The sequence below is a fragment of the Oenanthe melanoleuca genome, chromosome 8 (assembly GCF_029582105.1).
Source record: "Oenanthe melanoleuca isolate GR-GAL-2019-014 chromosome 8, OMel1.0, whole genome shotgun sequence".
Classification (NCBI taxonomy): Eukaryota; Metazoa; Chordata; class Aves; order Passeriformes; family Muscicapidae; genus Oenanthe; species Oenanthe melanoleuca.
In genome coordinates, this window is record NC_079342.1 from 18,093,067 (window position 1) to 18,112,493 (window position 19,427).

Sequence of the window (19,427 nt, forward strand, 5' to 3'; positions counted from 1 at the left end):
CAGAGACAGGCCTGGGGTACCCCAAGCTGCAGGCAGCGGTGACAGCTGCCAGGGGTACAGCACCCATCTACCTGAGAGCTGGAGAGCCCCACGATGTGCCTGCAATGGGGACTGGTATGTGTGCTGGGGACAAAATGCCCACAGTGACTTTGGACTGCATGTGGGAACCTGCAGCAGCTTGGGGCAGGCACCCCAACATCACACCTACAAGCCAGGTATGGATGTGCTGAGCCAAACGTCCTCCAACTAGCGCAGTGTTTATGTTCTGTGCTCCCATCCTGGGAGGAAGCTACAAGATAGGAAGAGATGGAGTCTTCTCTTGAAGAAGACTGAAGAGAAGTCTTCAACCCCTTTACCTCAGCTCCTGCTCAGGGGATGTAAATCATGCCCAGCTGCTGCATCATGGGGTCTACACCCAGCCCTGTGTCCTTCCCTGTGCACAGAGCACAGCCCAGCGCTGAGCAAGACCCGCTCCCCCGGGCCCACCAGAGCCAGACTGAGCAGTGGTCACTTCACAGAGGTTTTATTCGTACTCCGGATATCCACGCTGCCCCCAGGAAAGACCTCGGGATCCTCACCCTGTCCTCCTCAGGCCGTGCCCATTGCATGCAGCCCTGGGTCTCCAAGAGGGGACAAGGCCACCATCTTGCGGCCACCCGCCACCACTGCACATACCCGTGTGCACGGTCTGCGGGGTGCGCAGGCTGTGACAGCTCTGGGGCTACAGGGTCTGGACCACGGGGACCTGCGACATCCCACTGCTCCTTGTGCCCTCAGTCCCCTGGGACCATGTCCTGCGGGGCACACCCTGTCCCTCCCCTCGCTCCCTGGCCAGGAAACGCAGGGATTCCAGCACACCAGGAGTGTCTGGATGGGCAGAGGATGCCAGCAGTGCTGCTCCCATCCCAGCTCTGGCCCCTCCACGCCCGCCCTGCTGCTCTGTGCAGTGTCAGCCAGCAGTGACCAGGGACCTCCTGGTTTGCACAGCAGGCTTCATTGAGCACAGAAAGGCAGGCGGTGGCAGATGAAGGCTCAGAACTGAGCTCTGGGGCTGAAAATGCAGCACTGAGCAGGGTCCAAGGGGAATTTCCATCCCTATCACAGCGTAGGAGTGCAACCCACAATGGGGTATGCTGGAGGGAGTTGTTAAACCAGCACTGCTGGTGACCAGCAGCCCAAAGCCAGTCCTTCCATGCTTCTGTGAAGTGAGTTGGGGTCATCTGCACACTACTGGTTTCTGCAAGGCTGCCCAGCCTGGTTTAATGCTCATCCCCCTCCTTCTGCTTCTTCCCCTTGTGATGGAGCTGGCCATGGTCTCCATGGTGGTGGTGAGCATGGGTAGCAGGTTTGTGGTCTTCACTTGGGTTTGTATCTCTCTCACTGCTGACCTCGTGATGGTGGTGAGGATGGAGGGGCTTGTGCTGGTGGATGGGGGTCTCTGATTCCATCCCCTCGTGTTCAGGAAGTGAGCTTGGGGTTGCAGGGACCTCCATGGTACTGTTAGACTGAGAAAAGTAACACAAGAGCTGGTGTGGTATGTGAATGCCCACAGAGCCCTGTAGAAAGCCTGGGAGCACAGCTGTGAACTGAGAAGAAGGCAGACCAGCAGCATCCTACAGAAAACTGTGGGTCAGAGAAAATGCTCTCCAGCCCTGACCCAGGGCACAGGGAGAAGCTGGAGCACACAGGGCACAAGCCTCTACACTTGTGTCCCTTGGCTCAAGCTCTCTGTGGTCCAGAAATGGGAATTCACTTTTAGTATTTCTGCATGTACTTTTTTCCTGGGAAGTGACTAATCACCTGCCAAGCTCAGAGCTACACCCTTTTCTTTGCTCTGAGCTTGCCACCTCTGCATCCACTGCCTGCCCTTTGTTATATTGGAACAGTTCTAGTTAGCATTCCCAGACATGGGATATGATCCCTTTAGTCAATTCCTTTTCAACCGGAAAGCTCTGACCTATTTAAGTGCCCTTATTCCAGACCTTTCATCACCTTCCCTCTCAAACACATCTGAGGGCAGCTGCCAATCTAGAGCCCATCCCCAACGCTGAGATAAGATTGTTTTCGCTGATGTGCAGCGCTGAAGGACAGAAGGGATCCCGGCTCCAGCGAGCATTCCAGCTCTTACCTCCTGGGTGGTGTTGGGGTAGAAGGAGCAGTTGCCACAGAAGTCCTTGATGTGGCTGTAGCGGATGGCTGCCTCCACATAGGGGAAGTGGAGGAAGCTGAAGGGCAGCTGGATGTGGAAAGCCAGGCGGCCACATCTGAGGGGAGAAGTCACGGCCTGGCTCAGGACGCGGCTTTGGAATCCCCCCAGCCCGGCCACGAGGGGACATTTTGGAAGCCATCAAACGCTCTGCAACGCCGGGAAAAGCCTCAGGCGATCACTCACCGGTCATAAACAAGGAAGTCGTCCTTGTCACCCCCCAGGACCTGCCAGACGTCGGGGTCGCCCTGCTCGGGCTGGAGGACGGGCACGCCGGGCGGGGCATGGCGCTGCAGCTCGGGCAGCATGGCGCGGGACAGCGGCGCCTTCTCGTTGACGATCATGTAGCGGACATGGGCCGTGCCCTGCCGGGCCAGCCGCTCCCGCAGGCCCCCGAGGCTGCGGAGGGAGCCGCTGGGAGCGCTGCCGGGCCGGGGCCGCCCTACGGCCCCGAGGTGTTGGGGATTGCTCTGGGGAGGGGAGCGGCGCTCACCTGTGGGCCTGCCTCAGGCAGAACTGTCAGCTGGCCTTCAGCAGCGCCACCACCGTCACCTGCCCGGCCGCCCCCTCCATCGGGCTCGAGCCATTGATGGTCCACGCCGGTGCCTCCTGGCAGATCCGGCTGCTGTTGGCCGCCTCCTGGGAGGCTGAGGCCAGCCCCAGCCCCAGCCAGGTGGCCAGGGCCAGCACCAGCAGCCCCATCCTGGACCCCGGCCCTGGCAGGGGCACACGGCCTGTTACTCTCCTCCCAGATCCACTGCAAACCCAAAATACTTCACTGCACCCTGCTCCAGGGCAGACCAGGACTGTGGGCAGTGCTGGCCTGATCCTGGCACTGGGAGCCAGGACCCCCACCCCAGGGGGCAGGGAAAGGGGAATGAGGTGGGAAATTTGGCTCCTTTTGTGGGCACCCAGTGCCACAGCATCCTGTTCTCCTCTGGCAGTGAACACCCACCCCACATCTCAAGAGATGAAGGTGCCCCTCCTCCCATGGGCCTTCTCCCCTTCTCTGATCCCACAAAACAAATCCAGCTCCAGAGAGCTCTGTATTTCCCGCAGAAGGGAGCAGGGATACAGCCCTCATCATTTCAGCTGCCGGTGAGCAGTCACTGGGGCAGAGGTGGTTTCACCTTCAGGTCACCTTGAGAGTCCTTGATGCCCCACGAAGTGCTTTGGGGGTACACAGAGCCTTTAAAGTTCTTGAGTCCTGACATCTGCCTGAAGCCCTGTACTCCAACAGCCCCCCAAACCCCAGGATATTCCCCATCCCTCTAATATCCAGCACACTTAAAGGGCAAGGGGGAGGATATGGGTCTGGGGGGGATGATCTGGGGAGGGAGCAGGGAGATGCAGGATCTGGTCAGGGCGAATGTGCCCCCCTCCCCAGCCCTCTCTCCGCGAGAACGAGCCCTCGATACCGCACTTCTCCTCGCTGCCGTCCTCCCTCGCTCCCGGCCCCAGCAGCTTTCAGCAACTTCCAGCTGGCCCTGGTCCCCCTTTTATCTCCTGTCCACTCTCCCCGCCCAGGAGGGAGGAGAAGAGCCTGGCTGGAGTGGGGACTGCGCCCCGGTCACTGCCGCCTGCCTCGAGGGGACAGCGACAAGGCAAGCACTGTCCCCGTCGGTGCCATGTGGCCTCGGGGTGCTGCTGCCACAGCCCAGCCCGAGCTGGAGCAAAGCGGTGCCTGGTGCCGGGCTGACGCCGGAGGGTGACAAGCAGTGCTGCAGGGGAGAGATGGACACAGCGGCTCCAAAACTGCCCGGCACAGGAGGGCAAGGGGCGTTGCCAAGGACACTGCTTGCACCAAAAGGTTGCTGGACTGTGGGGTAACCTCGAACAGCGCCATCCCTGCACAATGTCCCACAGGAGACACCAGTGCAGTCTGTGTTACCCTGCAGAGCTGGTGCCTCCTTCCCACACCGGGCTGCTGGAGCTCCCTGCCCTGTGGGGTGTCATCCCAAAAGCTGGGCTGTTCTTTTGTCTCAGGCTGTCTCTGGGCTGTTCTCTTGTCTCAGGCTGTCTCTGGGCTGTTCTCAGGCTAAGCTTGGCCCCACAGCAATTCCCCGGTGTCCAGTTCCATGCCTCCTGTCCGGCCCACACTAGTGGGGCTGTGGTGGTGTCGGTGTTTCCTTGGGAAATCACAGCGACACTGGATTCCACCCCCCAACCAAACGAGGAGTTCACCACTCTGGCAGCACAAGGACATCTCTGCAAATATTTGAGCAGTTTATTGTACCTGGGATCTGTACAAAAACATGATAAGGCAGGGGAAGGGCAGCAGCCACAGTCACGGAGGGGGCAGAACATGATCCCAGACACACATAGAGGGTGGATTCGTTTGAAAACAGCACGGGATCGCTGCTGAGGGGCTGGAGGGGCCCAGAGGTGTCTGCAAGGATGCGGGGCCGTGAGTTAGATCGGTGAACAGTCCCTTGTGATTGACACTTTCCGCAGAGCTGTCACCACCCCCCACTGGGTACCCCGGACACCGTGAGGTGCCCAGCACTCAGCAGGGACACGTTTCCCCTGTTCATGTCCTGAGACTCGGGCTGGCAGGGAATGACCCTGCACAGACACAAGCTGTGTCCCAGGAAGCCCCACCACTGCCTGGCAGGGGCTTCCCGCTTCCCTCTTCCCTTGGCTCATCCCGAGCCGCCGTGTCTGCGGTTTCCAGCCTGGGCAGCTTTTCCTCCCGCAAGCGCAGCCCGGCAGCGCCGGGCTCGGTACGAACTGCGGCACCGGCAGGGAGCGGCGCGTTCTCGGTGTGCCGGCCCGGCTGTGCCCGGTCCCCGCAGGGAGCGGCGCGTTCCCCGTGTGCCAGCCGGCTGTGCCCGGTCCCTGCAGGAAGCGGCGCGTTCCCCGTGTGCCAGCCGGCTGTGCCCGGCCCCCGCCGGGAGCGCTCCGCAGCGCCCGGGCAGAGCCGGCGCCGTGCCCGGCGCGCCGTGCCTGGTGCATGCCGGGGAGCAGCGAACTGAACCGCCCCCGAGCTGCCCCGCCCCGCGTCCCCTTCGCCCGCAGCCTTGGCCCCGGTGAGCGGGGGCACGGGGGTGGCGGGGCGGGCGCGGGCGCGGGGCGGCGGGAGCGGGGCGGGGAGCGCGCCGGTGCCGCGGGGCGCAGCGGGGAGCGGGGCCGGACGGACGGAGCCCGGCCCCTGCCCATGTGCTCAGCGAGGCCCCACACGGTCCGTGCGCCCTGGGCTGGTGGGAAGGAGCAGGGAGAGCTCGGTGCACACAGCCCCTTCCAGCGGGCCGGTGAAAGGGAATTTTTCAGTAGGCGTGTGGCCCCCAGCCTACTGCGCCCCTGTGGAGTCTGGCCAGGGCGGCTCGTGCATGCCATGGGATCAGGAAACCTCAGTGGGTGCTCTGGAGAGGTGATGCCGATTGGGGTTTTGGGCAGGTCTTTTTTCCCCCTTGAGCATCGCAGATATTTGGATGAGTGGGGAAGGAGGTCACTTTCCCGAAGTGTCCCTCCTCTGTGCCCCTAGGGCAAGGTCATTGTCCCCAGACGATTGCAGAGAGCATGGTGGCTCCACGCTGTCCTTGCTGGGGAGGGGAAGGGCACATCAGCCTGTCATGACCCCACTGCTCCCCTCCAATCGTGGGACACACCTGACAGGCACTGGGGCAGCACAGGAGCCTTTTAGCTGCAACCACTGTGTTGCTCCATGTTTATCAGTCCAACCTCCATGTTCCTGGTACAGGACATTCCCACCACAACCCTTGTCCCCATAATCTTGCTTACACGTGCTGCACATCCCCTCCACTGGGAATCCCCGCTGACCTCCCTGCAGCACTCCCAAAGGACACAGTGGATCCAGAGGGGACCCACAGGGCTGCATCCAGGGCTCAGGGCATTCCTGCTCTGGAACCTCAAGCTTGGAGCAGGGCAGCAGAGTAGAGGGTTGGCAGGAAGGCTCAGCATCCTTGGGCAGCTCTTTGTAGCCAGTGCCGAAGGTGGGTGCCCTTTCGAAGTGTAAATTGGCTCCTGAGACTCGCTTGTTTAAAATACACACATTTAAAAGCTGCGAGTTTACACACTTTTGCCTCTGTTCTTGCAAACGCACAACACACAAAGGTGGGTTCTGTGCAAGGTGGGGGAATGACTTTTCCCCACGGCAGCAGCCCCCCTGATCCCCTGCGTCCTCCCTGCAGCCCGCCCAGCCATGGCAGCCTCGCTGAGCCGGCCCTGCTTCATCTCCCTCCACCTGCCCTACAGGCAGGGCTGGGCCCAGCACCTGGCCAACACCTTTCGCTTCCAGCCGGTGGCCGTGCGGGAGACGCCGCGTGTCCGGCAGCTGGCCTTGCGACGGGAATCTGCCATCTTCCTGGTCAACGAGCGCCTGGCACCTGCCAGCACCTCATCCCGTGATTTCCTCTATGACGTGGATCCCCAGCCCGCCTTGGGCACGGCCTCCAACGTCTGCCTGGAGGTGGATGACGTGCCGGGGCTCTGCAAGCGGCTGCAGAGCCAGGGCTGCTCCTTGCTGGTGCCGCCCACTGAGCTGAGCGATGACGGTGGTTCTGTCACCTACGGGGTGGTGAGCTCTGTCGTGGGCAACATCAGCCACACCCTTTTGGACCGATCTTGTTACCGGGGACCCTTCCTGCCCGGCTTCCAGCCCATCCAAGGAGCCCCCTCAGCCTCAGGGGATGGGATCAAGATCACTCACTTTGACCACATCACCTATGTCTGCCCCCGGGGCGGGGCCCGGGCGGCTCTGGACTGGTACCAGCGCTGCTTCGGCTTCCACCGCTTCCTGCTGAACCCCCAGGAGAGGCCGGCTGAGGGCTATGTGCTGGGCGGGCAGGGCGTGGGCATGCTGCTCCTCGCACTGCAGAGCGCCCAGGGCACCCCAGCACACGGCTGCAAGCTGGTCTTTGCCGAGTCCCTCTCTCAGAGCGGCACCAACCAGGTCGACACGTTCCTGGAGCAGCACGGCGGGGCTGGGATCCAGCACGTCGGCCTCTGCACCACTGACATTGTCAGCACGACCAGGGCTCTGCAGCAGCAGGGAGCACGGTTCTTCACACCCCCCACCACGTATTACAGCCAGGGGGGCAAAGCAGAGGAAATCCAAGGAGCGGGGCAGGACCCCCACATGCTGGCAGAGCTTGGCATCCTGCTGGACACCACAGTGCCTGGGGACAAGGGCCAGCCGGGCACTGATGCCACAGAGAGCCCTGCTCAGGAATATCTGATGCAGATCTTCACCCATCCCCTCTTCTCCGAGGAGACCTTCTTCCTGGAGCTCATTGACCGTCGGGGAGCGCCGGGCTTCGGGGAGGGCAATATCCGGGCACTGTGGAAAGCTGTGCAGGTCTACATGGACCAGCAGCAGTAGTGCAACACTGCAGTCCTCCTCCCTCAGCTCCCCATCCTCTCCAGTCCAACCCTGGAGGCAAGGACCAGAGATCCCATCCCTGGCTTGGCCCAGGTGGGCAGGGACCAAGGGATGGCTCCAGATCAATCCAGAGCCAGCTCAGGGTGGGAGCAGGATGCTCAGGGCTGAGTCCAGCAGGGGTCTGAGCATGCTCCAGGATGGATGGGATTTTCTCCCCCTCTCTGGGTTCCCAGTGATTTATCAACCACACATGAAGAACTTTCTCCCTTAGTTTCATCTTAATTTATTGAGACTTGAGCTTGCAGCATGGCCAAGAGTGTGCTGGCATAAAAACACTCCCAGATGTAGAGAGATGAGGGGCTGCCTGAGGGAAGTGGATAATCTGGAGCTGCTCACTGGCAGTTACCACCCACAGCATGACCAGCCCTGGGGGGCAAGTGGTGGCCTCTTGCTCCTCTCAATTAAAGAATTAATTTACAAGCACTGCTTTGGGTTTTTAATCCTCCTATTTAAGATGTGCTGAGTGCCAGGTAAGGATGAAGTGGCCATTTCCATCACTCAAAGAGGGCGTGTCCCTAAAATTGAGAGCATTGCCCCTGGCACCCCACCAGGACTGTCCCCATCCCTGCCAGCTCCAGCATTGTGCCTTTGCAAGGGTGCACCACAGTTAGCATGAACAGTGCTGAGCAGCCCAACAGAAAAAATATAAAAGGATGATCAAACCCTACAAAAAGTCCTGGAGGCTGTTGTTCAGCCCATGGGAGGAGCAGCCCATGGGCAGGAGCTGCACATCCCTTGGGGACTGATGTCTGCTGCCCTTGCAGGAGGAAATCTCCAGGTGCCTTATTTGGGGTCACCAGCAGTTAATGCTTAGCCAAGGGACTCTTGGTGCATTATGAAGAAATCCTGCTCTCCCCAGCCCAGATCTAAGGATCCTGTTGGCCATCTTCACATTCCACCACAGGCTGCCCAACACCCGCAGCTTAGCACAGTGCAACAGAGGCAGTCACTTAAAAAACCCCACACACTTGAGATTTATTTTCAGGTCCAGTAAAAACAAGGCAAGGTACAGCAGCATCCCCAGTCACTGGCTGGGGGATGAGATGCAGGCAGGGAACAGGGCTGTGGGAACAATGTGGCCACAGCCTTCCCACTGCTAGAGAGAAACCCCTGCTGCCCTGAGTCCACAGTGCCAGAGTGGTGCTAATACAGGGCCAAATAGCCCCAGAAGGGCTCCAGCTAAGGAGGGAGGGCAAGTCTGGCTCCAGGATTAATCCAGGACCAGTGAGCACATCCAGGCCCACAGAGGAGGCAGGGGAAAGGAAGAGCGGGAGACCATTACAGTGCTGTGCTCTGGGCTTGCTGCAGCACAGGGACAGCACTGCCACACCCCAGGCAGGACTCACCCCAGCCAGGGGCTCTGGTGTCTCCCACGAGGAAGGTCAGTGCCCTCAGGGGGCAGTCGGTGCCCGGAGAAAGGCGTGGAGGGAGAGCTGTGTCCCAGGGCAGGCACTGCCTGCTCCCTGGGCTTTTGCCCCCCGCTTCTGCTTGGAGCCCTGCAGGGGACACAGCAGGGCTCAACCACACCCCACAGTGTCCAGGGATCACCTCTGGGTACTGGGGACACCCAGGGGCAGTGCCAGCTCCCCTGCCACAGGCTGGGGATGCTCCTTGGCCTGATCCCAAAGCCCAGGGGGGCTTCAGCACAGCACACCAGAGGCTGTCCCACAGCACTGGGGCCCCGGGCACCCTGGAGCACTGCTCACCTTGACAGGGCTGCTCTCCTTCCTGCGCTGCTTCCCGTGAGCTTTCAGCACCTGAAGGAGGAACAAGAGAGCCCAGAGCTGAACAGCAGCTGGGTCCTGGAGCTGGAACAGCCCAGAGAAGTTGAGGGGATGCCAGGAATTTTCCCATGATAACTGAGGGAAGGACCCGGTGCCCCCCCATACCTTCTTCATGGCTGTGGACACGGCTGAGGTGTGGAACTCCTCCTCTGTCACCCAGCGGGACGGGGACAAGGCAGGGTCCAGGGTCACATCCCCATCTAGGTGCAGGGAATAGACCACATACGTCTGGTGGATGTGGGAGAAGATGTGGATAACCTGTGTGGGGATGGAAAGACACATGAGATGGGCAGCTGGTAGGAAATGTGGGATGCAAAGTGCACCAAGCCTGCCAGGGCCCTAAGGAGTGGGGCAGAGCTTGGGAGGGGTGACTGTGGAAAAGGGAGACCCTTCTCCTGTGTGCTACATCCCCATGGCTGAGCACAGGGGACTCACACTGCATCCCTCCAGCTCCAGGCTCACCTCTCCAATAAACTGCAGGCCTTTTGCTGCCACGGGCCGCCCCATCCAGGCCTGAAGGTGATCAGCCAGCTCCTCCCTCTCCTTCTCCTCTTGCAGATCTTGAGCCAGTGGGAGACTTGGGAACTCCCAGAGTCCAGCCAGGAGACCTGAGAAGGAGCCATGACAGAAATGTAAGACAGCAAGGGACACATCCAGTGACACTGAGCCTCATCACAGCCCCGAAGAGCTCCTTTCCCCACCCCAGCAACCAGTGCCTCTCCCTCTATCCCTCATGCAGGTGAGAAGGGGCCATGTGGTGCCTTCATCCCCCTCTTTCCCAGCCCCATTACCTGAGCTGGGTCTCTGCACAATGAGGTATTCTGGGGCCCCATGGCAGCCCCTCCGCTCCAGCACACACGTGGCCGTTCGCATCGCCCGTGGCGGCTTCTTTGCTGCTTTCCGGGGAAAGTTGGTCACCCCCAGGCTGCTGTCCCATGGCTCCGTGGCTGGAGGGCACAGGGGACAGTCCCCAACACCTGCAAACACCAGTGTAACAGTTGCTGCAGGGCTTAGACCTGGAGCTACATCAGGGATCTCCCCACACACTTACCACAGTCCTCAACATCAGGCACTGGGGGTGATTTTCCAAACAGCTTCTGAGAGGCGAAGGCCAGCTCCTTCTCCACCTGCAAGGGGGGACAGAAGTGAGGACAGGCTCATCCGCCAGCCCATCTTGTCCCCAGGCATGGCAAACCCTCAGGGCCACACTCTGGGACCACTTACTCTGCGCCACGCTTGGCAGTGCTGCTTCACTGGACACTCCCCGCACAGTGGAGTCTTGGGCACACACACAGTTGCCCCCAGTTCCATCAAGGCCTGGTTAAAATCCCCTGGGCGACTCCTGTCCACCAGGACATTGGCCATGTCCCTGGAGAAATGGCAGTGAGAGGCATGAGGATCTCTGGGGAGAACATTCCAGGACCTTTGCCTGCCTCTTGCCTCTTGGGTGGAAGCTCCCAGGTAGGCACAGGCAACACAGCTCCTTTCACTACTACTGCCAGCAGCACCAGCTTCCCAAGAGTTCCCTTACTCCACACCTGCCTCCCTCCCCAAGGCCTCCTGAGTGATCCTGCCTTTAGCCATGACCAGCACAGCTCTGAACAGACAGAGCACTCCCCTTACCAGAGCCGGTCGATGACAGAAGGGCTGCTGGAGTCGGCACCAATGCATCGAAGGCGGCACAGGACCCGGATCACATTCCCATCCACAACTCCTGTAGCCTGGGACCAGGAGCTGGGATTATCATGCTGGGATATGCTCCAGACAAAGAAGGGAGATGGGATGCTCCCAGGATGGAGAGAGACACACATGAGGTCAACCCACAGGCCAAGCTGGGTGAGGGCTGAGATGCATCCCAAAGCAGAGGGAGAGCAAGCACGACCCTGAGGAGCCCTTGGCTTGTGAGACCCAGCAGCAGGACCCTGTTAGGAGTGGGGCTGGGCAGCAGAGGAGGAGATGGGTCCACTCTGTGTCTCTCACCTGCCCGTATGAGATGGATGCGATGGCTCCCGCCGTGTATCGGCCCACGCCCGGCAGCAGCTTCTGCAGGTCCTCAGCTGTCCTGGGCATCTGGCCAGCCAGCTCTGACACCACCTGCCAGGGAAGGGGCCAAGCTCAGGGAAACAGCTGGGCTGGGTGTGTGCAGGTTCCCATTTTGCCCACGGGAACATGGGATCCCAGCCTCTGCAGCCTCATGCCAGCAGCCCCAGTGAGGCAGGGCAGATGTGAGCCACCAACAGCCACAGAGGGGTTTAGAAATGCCCCTTCCACCCCACTCCAGCACCTTCCTTGCTGCCTCCTGCAGACGCTTCCCTCTGGAGTAGTAGCCAAGCCCAGCCCACAGCTCGTTCACCTCCTGCTCCGAGAGACACAGCCGGGTGTTAATGGAGAGCCACAGGGCAGGGAGAGCACCCGGTCCCAGCGACGCTCACCTCCAGGGACGCCTGCGCCAGAGCCTGCAGCGTCGGCCACTTCTGCGGGATAGAGGGAAGGGGACAACTCAGGGACAAGCAGAGCTGTGCTCTGCCACGGGCAGTGGACAAGGTCTCCAAAAGGGGCAGCCTGTGGGCACAGGACTCTGTCAGGAGCAGTCACCTGCATCCAGCGGCTGTAGTAGTCGATCACCGTGGCCACCTGTGTCTGCTGGAGCATGATCTCGGACACCCACACTGCAGGGAGCAGAGCAGGGGTCAGAGCAGAGGCTCCAATGCCACCCACACCTTGTGCTGTGGCCACATTAGCACTGGCTGCAAACCCTGCACAGCATCCAGCTCATGGGACACCCTCCAACTTCTCACCTTTCCCACATGCTGTCCCACAGGAGCTCCCCCAGGCCCAAGGTGGGTTCTCCAACCCCCCAGTGCCTTTCAAGGAGAATCAATGGTTCTTGGGGCCACTTCAGGCAGCTTATTCCAAGGATGCCACACCTCACAATGGTAGTCCCTGCTCCTCACCTGCATATCCCCGTCTGTCGGCATCCGGCTCCGTCGCTGCCTGGAAGGGGAAGAAGATAAAGTGTGAGAAACAAGGTGACACAGACCCCACCACAGAGGGGACCTGCATGTAAAATAAAACAATCCATGGTGTGTTTTGAACACTGCAATAGAATTTGAAACAAATAAAATATCTTCTCCAAGCACTCAGAAGTGGCAGCCAAAGCACCTTCTTGCTGATGAAGTCCCACATGGAGGGTTACTTATGAGCTCAAAATGCCACAGAGAACTGTCCCATACCTGAGCCTGCCTGCATAGGAAGCAATTGGAGGCAGATGTAAATCCCACAGAGGGGCTGTGCAGTTCCCACCATTCAGACACTACTATAAAGCTGATGCCCACCCTCAGCACGTCAACGACTCTTCCAGCCAGTGCTGCCAGGCTGAGCACAGAACAGGCAGGAGCTCGAAAAAAACGTCCCGCAGGCTTAAAACAAACACAAGGGAAACCTTCTCCATGCAGCACTCGCTACTACAAGGTATCATAGAGGCAGGAACAAAACAGCACTAAAGCACAGCTAGACTAACCTTGCTGGAGATAAGTACTCCTCTTGAAGGGGTATATTTGAGAAGCATGCCCTGCTTTTAATCTTCATACCTAGGGACTGGCTTCAGACCACCCACCACAATACAGCCACGACATGGAGCACTTCCATGCAGGTAGGGATGCATGACATAGGGAAAAACACCACGGTCACTTCAGCCAGGCTCCCTTAGGGCGCAGTAAGCAGTTCCCCACCCCCGCTTCCCGCTGTCTCCCCTTACCAGTGCCCTCCAGGGAAGGTCCCGCTTGCATCGGTCGTACCAGGCGAGCAGATTCCCGCGCAGGGCCTCGACCTCAGCCGGGTCGCTGAAGAGATGCCGGGCGGGCGGCGGAGCGGGCGCTGCAGCCGGGGCCCCTGCCAGGAGAGCGGCGAGAGGTCAGCGCACGGTGGAGACGGCGAAAGGATGCGGGGCTCAACCGCAGCAGAGGCGGGAGCCCGAGCTAGCCGCTGCCGGGTGGACGCCCGCCGAGTACTGGGCTCTACGAGGACCCAGCAAGCACCGGAGGCTGCCCGGGCTGGCTGTCCGTGCCCCGGACAGAACACGCCACACTCCCCCTGCCCTCCCGCTACCGAGCACCTCCGCGGGGCGACGCGCGCTTCCTGCTCCGCCCCTGGGGCGGGGCCGCGCTCCCGCCGCTCCGCCGGAGCGCCGCCGTCGCCGCCTGGGCCCGCGCGGGGCTCATGGCACAGCCGCTCCCGCCGCCGCGCGCGCTTTCCCGGGAAAACGTTTCCCGCCCCATCCCCACGCGAGGGCCAATCAGAGGTGGAGGCCCAGCCCGCCAGCCAATCGAAGGAAGGTGCGCGGGCCGGGCTCATGCCAGCCTTCCTCATAACGCAGCTGAGGGGCGGGGCCTCCCGGGGAGCTGGAGCCAATCAGCAAGCCGGGAGCAAAAGGAGCCCGCCCCTTCTTCCGCGGGTCCGAGCGGCCGCTTGGGAAGGACCCAAATGAACTGCCCGGGCTAAACGCCTGTTGACTTAAATCCAAATTTCGGTTGAAAACGGATTTTGAGAACGGTAACAAACTCCACCGGGGCCGGCAGAAGCCGGGCCGGCCGCGAGGGCGGGCGGCGCTGGGCGCGGAGCGGGTAAGGCGTGCGGGGCCCGCGGCGGGCAGGCGGCGGGCAGGCGCGGCGGCGGAGGCCCCGTGCGGGCGCGGTCATGGCGGGCCCGGCGCGGGTGCCGGTGGTGGACGTGCAGAGCGACAACCTGGCGGAGCTGTGGCCGTCCATGGTGCTGGCGCTGCGCTCCGCCACCTTCGTGGCCGTGGACACGGTGAGCCGGGGTGGGAGCGGCGGCGGGGCGGGGCGCGGCCGGTCCGGAAGGGCCACTGACGGCATCTGTCGCCCCGCAGGAGCTGAGCGGCCTCGGCGCCAGGAAGTCGCTGCTGAGCCCGTGAGTGCCCGGTGGGGCGGGGGGTGCGTCTCTCGGTACCGGCTGCGCGGTGCCTCTCCCCTCATGGCCCGTTCTCCCGCCGCCAGGTGCATCGAGGAGCGGTACAAGGCCGTCTGCAGCGCCGCCAGGACGCGCTCTGTCCTGTCCCTCGGTGTCGCTTGTTTCAAGCAGCTCCCGGAGAAGGTGCGTGCACGAACCGTGGTGCGGCCGTTTTCTCTTGGTCCGTCTCGGGGAACGGGGGCGCGCTGGGAGATGGAATTCCCCGTGGAATTTTCCCGGCAGCTCCCTCTGACAGGTGTCCCTGGGTTCTTTGCACGTTCTCCTTGTGCAGTCCGAGAACACGTACCTGTGCCAGATCTACAACCTCACGCTGCTCTGCACCGAGGATTATGTGGTCGAGCCCCAGTCAGTGCAGTTCCTAGTGCAGCACGGCTTTGACTTCAACAAGCAATATTCCCAGGGGATCCCTTACCACAAGGGCAACGACAAGGTACAAACCCACTCCCTTTCAGGCACCTCAGCCTGCTCTGTTCCAGGTTTCTGGGAGTGTCCTGGCTTCCCCTGCTCCTGCATGAAGGTGGATGCACACTGGGGTCTTGCTTGCAGCATTACCCTTTCACCTCCTTGCTGCTTTAAAGCCACTTTGCAATTGCTTTTCCAGATGTTTATGTCTCTGTTCAGAGTAAGTCATAGCTGTGTGAGTGCATCCTGCTCTGAGGGCTCTCCAGGGTGACAGCCAGTCTGGGTGCCAAGCTCACTGATCCTTCCTCATGCAGGGCAACGAGAGCCAGAGCCTGAGTGTTCGGACGCTTTTCCTGGAGCTCATCCGGGCGAAGAAGCCGCTCATTCTCCATAACGGCCTGATCGACCTGGTGTTCCTGTACCAGTGTTTCTATGCTCACCTCCCGGACAGCCTGGGCACCTTCACCGCCGACCTCTCCGAGATGTTCCCAGCGGGAATATACGACACCAAGTACGCCTCGGAGTTTGAGACTCGCTTTGTAGCGTCCTACTTGGAGTACGCCTACAAGAAGTGGTGAGCAGCACACTGGTACTCAGAGCTTACAGGAGGAAAGGCAAAGGGAAATCAGTGTCTGTTTGTTTTTCCAGTCAAGGGGGCTGTGTCCTTTCACTGTGCCACTGATTGAAGGCACTTTTCAGGTGACTCTGCCCTGTGCTTTTTCTGTTTCTAGGATGGGTTTGTTTTTTAATAGACCTTACCTGTTTGGTGGGCAGCCGCTGAAAGAGAACTTCAGAACCGGTGCCAGTAGAAAACTGATCACAGTGGCCTGATCTGAGATCTGATTGGGTCACTGCTTGGCTCTGGTCCAGCAGTGCCACGGGGTCATGGCACGAATTCATACAGAAAAGAAACCAGGGCTGTTCTTCAGGGTCTACTAGTTATAATAATGCTTTATAAAGGACAGTGCAGTTAAAGGGTGGGTACTCCCTGCACTGCTTGACACTGAACAGCTCTGTCACATGTCCTGCACACGAGATGCCCATGGGCCACTCTGACTCCCATCACTTCCTTCCAAGCAAGGGTTGTGCTCTTGTTTAGGACACACATGTGTGCTTTGCAGCTGGCCCCACATTCTGCTGGCCTCACGCAATCTAAACAAGCCCCTGGCAATGACAAAGCCCCTGGGATCTCTGTAAAGCTCAAGTCAGTCATGCTCTGTTTTTAGGAGAAATAGTATTTTTAGCGACTGTTTTATCTCAGGAAATGCCACTTTGACAGGTCTAAAAACATTCAAGATGGCTGTTCTCAGAACATGACAGTGCTTTGTTTTGACAAGATAAAAAAAAAACTTAAGTTGACGTCTTAAATGTTTTAAATGTTTGTCATTAGGTAGAGCTTTACAAAGGTTTTGGGCTTTTTAGCCAGCTTTTGGGACAAAACAGAGATCAGGGGTTTTTTTATGAAATGAAAACCCTTTCCTTGTTGCCTGTGTTGCCCAGGTTCAGCCTGCCTGGGTGGTGACTGCTGGATGGTCTGCATCTCGTTTTGAGGCATCTTTTCCTTGTCCATTAACATTATGAAAACAAACACATATTGTAGTGCCCTTTATAGTTAAAAAAACAAACTATGCATCCCCTTCTCCTGTAACTTCACCAGAGATGACATGCTGCTTCCCCTTCCTCTATGTCAGCACATAAGAAAAAACAACCTTTGAATCAGCATGGAAACAGCTACTTACTTCTAAAGCTGCTCTCCTAGGATTGAATTCCATTCCAGCATCTGGGGCTACAGCTCAAGAGCAGGAAATTCATGGAGTTGAGAGCTGGTGGAGAGCAGTGTTTGCTCCATGCCCTGGTCCCATCCCACTGTGTGCTCCTCTTGTTCCAGCAAGCGAGAGAACTGCAAGCTGAGGGACTCCAGTGGGCAGCACCTCATGGTGGAGTTCTGCAACTACCCCGCCAACATGTCCCGCTACATCGACTACCGCTACTGCTCTCTGGAAGAAGAAAGCCACAGTGCTGCAGGGGGGAATAAGGTGCCTGTCTGTGAGAGATTTTCGGTAAGTAACGCAAATCTCCTCTCCCTTCCTGGCTCCATGGAAAGGGGCACATGTGGGCTTAGCCAGAAGTCGTAGGAAAGCACCTGGTAACTTCCCCTCACCTGCTTCATAGTGCAAGAAACAGTTTCAAGCTTCAGGTGGCTTCATGACAGACAGGGCAATTAGGGTGTTCTGCTTAGAGGGGGGAATCCTACAGGCTTCATTAGGAAGATTCCAACAGAGAGTTTATGGTCCTAAACAGTATTTAGTATGAGTTACAGTATCCCTTGCTGTCTTAGGAAGGGGTTGCAAGTTCTGTGTTTGTAGGCTTGTCCTACAAGAAAGAAGTGCCACCTTTACCCTTCCCTTTACCTTCATTAGATACAAAAAATTATTACCTGTCTGCAGCTTCTGACACTGTAGCACAGGGTGATCCAGAGCAGCTTGTCCTGGTGCAGCTACAGCAGCAAAGAACCCATCTGATCAGATCATAGTTGGCTTTGGGTGCTTCACGGAGAAAAGGAGCTCTTCCACACGTTGCACATTCTGTCACAGAACATAGGTTGGGAAAATCTCTGCAAGTTTCTCATCCAACCACCACCTGTGTGTTGCTTAGAGCCTTGTTTGGTAAATTTTGAAACTGTGTAAGGACAGAGATTAAAAAACAACTCCAGGTCCCTGTTCCAGTGTGTGACCACTATGTGAAAAATGTTTTCCTGTATCTCTAGCCATAATTTCCCCTGACTGTTACCAGGTCCCCTCTCCATGTGCTCTCACAAGAGTTTAACTCCATCTTGTCCATAACCTCTGCTGTAGGTACCTGCAGACACCAAGTAGATATCCCTCTCCCCTTAGCTGTGTCTTTTCTAGATAGAACAAACCCACCTTCCTTGGCTTCTCCTCATACGCTGGGTGTGCTGCACCCAGTGCAGTGTGTCACCAGCATTCCAGTGCTGGGGGGCTGTAACTGCACACTGTTCCTGCTCCAGCTTCAACATGCCCTCAGTGGCAGGGATTAATTAGCTCACTTCACATTATGGTGATTGCTGCTCTAACCTGTAAGATGCTACAGACCTCTCTGTCTCTCCCTAGGCCTATGGCTGGTGTCCAAAAGGGGTGAAGTGTCCACAGTCTCATAACATTGACCTCATCATTGACGAGGACGACAAGCTTTGGGAGAAGCGAAAGAAACGGAAGCACAAATGGAAGCATCGGAAGAACATGAAAGTGCTTGCAACACCATTCCAACAGGAAAGCTCAGGGGAAAACATGGAGCAAGCTCAGAATGGGGAGGAAGGACCACCACGGAAGCAGAGCTGCTATGAGCCTGCAGCTACTACAGAGCTGGCAGAGATCACATCCAACGGGGAGGGCAGGCCACTGGAGGAGATCTCCATGGACATGGAAACAGAGGTCAGCTCAGACACCAGACACTGGGAAGAGAATCTGGGGAGCACTGAAAGAACTGACCAGGGAACAGCTGCCCAGAGCTCTTCTGCAAAGGGAAACACCTCTGGCAGTGACCAAGTGAAGAAGTCGTCAAAGGTTCCCACTGGGTTGGGCTCGGCTAGTCACCCAGCCACCCCTGAGACTGAAGCAGCAGGTGCTGCAGGAAAGGAGAAGGAAAGCCACGACCATCCTTCGCAGGGGGGCACACACCGAGCTGGCTTTGATGCATTCATGACTGGCTACATCATGGCTTATGTCTGGATGCTCAAGCAAGGAAAAAACACAGACGCTGGTGCAGGGCCCTGGTTGCCAGAGTGCCATAATAAACTGTACCTCAGTGGGAAATCAGTGCCATTGCAAATAGTGAAGAGCTTGTTTTCTAAATCTTCCAAAGCTCACAGTGAGAAGATAAAGTTGGCCTGGGACAGTGCATAGAGCTACAGAACTCCTCAATAAACTCTGCTTTTTTTCTCCTCCAAGTTTTGGAGTTCTTTCTTCCATCAAGAACTCACCTAACCTAAAAGGGAAGAGGTTTCATATTTTCTTGTTTCTGTTTTAACATCTGACTGATTAAATTGCTCTCAGTTGGAGTTGCCCGTGTTCCTTAGTGGCATGCTGGGATGTGACGGGAGGGATGAGGCTGAAGGGGGAGAAATGCACCTTTGGCTAAAGCATGCACAGATGAGACCTTTGCCCCTACAGGAGAAAAGGGAAGGAGAAAGTTCCGCCCAAATGGGCCAGCTGATTCTAGTGCTGGCTAGCTGCATGCAGAACCAAGCCGTAGCAGGTCTTCAGACTTGTTCAAAGGCGAGAGGCAGTGAGGTTGAAAGCCAGATACGTGATCCTGAGAAACTGCACAGCTTCCTGTGCTACTGAGGCTATTTAGGGCTAGAACAGAGCAGCCACCATGGCAAGTACCCTGCAGGCTGCTATCAAAAGCCATGCTATCTGGTAGATCACAAGATATGGCCTACTCTTCAGAGTGCTGTAACACAGAGCAGGAAAAAAGAAATCATTGAGTCTCATGGATTTAATAGTGGAACTCTTCAGTGAGATGCAGGAGAGAAATAACACTTACTGAGCATGACAGTTTTCCTTGGGTATAACTCAGCACTGAGTAATAGCAGGTACAATCTCAAGCCAGGTATTAATGGCAT

At 58.2% G+C, this 19,427-nt stretch overlaps 4 protein-coding genes across 7 annotated transcripts; 2 read left to right on the forward strand and 2 right to left on the reverse strand.

The window, feature by feature from the left end:
• Positions 1–507: 507 nt before the first annotated feature.
• Positions 508–3,986, reverse strand: LOC130256476 (selenoprotein Pb-like). Of its 3 annotated transcripts, none has more exons than XM_056498150.1 (5): positions 3,625–3,986; positions 2,700–2,922; positions 2,393–2,605; positions 2,129–2,264; positions 508–1,505 (listed from the first exon to the last, which is right to left on the reverse strand). In XM_056498150.1, exons 2-5 carry the CDS (start codon positions 2,906–2,908, stop codon positions 1,260–1,262), a joined length of 804 nt encoding a protein of 267 aa, XP_056354125.1. In that variant the 5' UTR covers positions 2,909–2,922; positions 3,625–3,986; the 3' UTR covers positions 508–1,259. The 3 variants fall into 3 exon arrangements, with proteins under 3 accessions (XP_056354125.1, XP_056354128.1, XP_056354127.1); XM_056498153.1 differs by having other exon boundaries at positions 2,700–2,963; XM_056498152.1 differs by having other exon boundaries at positions 3,630–3,977.
• A 462-nt stretch (positions 3,987–4,448) lies between these two features.
• On the forward strand, positions 4,449–8,467 carry HPDL (4-hydroxyphenylpyruvate dioxygenase like). Its single transcript, XM_056497169.1, has 2 exons — positions 4,449–5,235; positions 6,358–8,467. Exons 1-2 carry the CDS (start codon positions 5,160–5,162, stop codon positions 7,545–7,547), a joined length of 1,266 nt encoding a protein of 421 aa, XP_056353144.1. The 5' UTR covers positions 4,449–5,159; the 3' UTR covers positions 7,548–8,467.
• Positions 8,468–8,566: 99 nt separating this feature from the next.
• MUTYH (mutY DNA glycosylase) lies at positions 8,567–13,683 on the reverse strand. Of its 2 annotated transcripts, XM_056497167.1 has the most exons (15): positions 13,506–13,683; positions 13,149–13,282; positions 12,346–12,385; positions 11,987–12,060; positions 11,824–11,865; positions 11,676–11,747; positions 11,372–11,485; positions 11,015–11,112; positions 10,616–10,760; positions 10,443–10,518; positions 10,183–10,368; positions 9,854–9,999; positions 9,497–9,649; positions 9,314–9,364; positions 8,567–9,103 (listed from the first exon to the last, which is right to left on the reverse strand). In XM_056497167.1, the coding sequence occupies exons 1-15, from the start codon at positions 13,666–13,668 to the stop codon at positions 8,999–9,001; spliced, it is 1,599 nt and encodes a 532-aa protein (XP_056353142.1). In that variant the 5' UTR covers positions 13,669–13,683; the 3' UTR covers positions 8,567–8,998. The 2 variants fall into 2 exon arrangements, with proteins under 2 accessions (XP_056353142.1, XP_056353143.1); XM_056497168.1 differs by lacking the exons at positions 11,987–12,060; positions 13,506–13,683 and having other exon boundaries at positions 13,149–13,278.
• A 207-nt stretch (positions 13,684–13,890) lies between these two features.
• Positions 13,891–19,282, forward strand: TOE1 (target of EGR1, exonuclease). Its single transcript, XM_056497165.1, has 7 exons — positions 13,891–14,200; positions 14,280–14,320; positions 14,407–14,503; positions 14,652–14,810; positions 15,097–15,356; positions 16,671–16,842; positions 17,914–19,282. Exons 1-7 carry the CDS (start codon positions 14,087–14,089, stop codon positions 18,703–18,705), a joined length of 1,635 nt encoding a protein of 544 aa, XP_056353140.1. The 5' UTR covers positions 13,891–14,086; the 3' UTR covers positions 18,706–19,282.
• Positions 19,283–19,427: the final 145 nt, after the last annotated feature.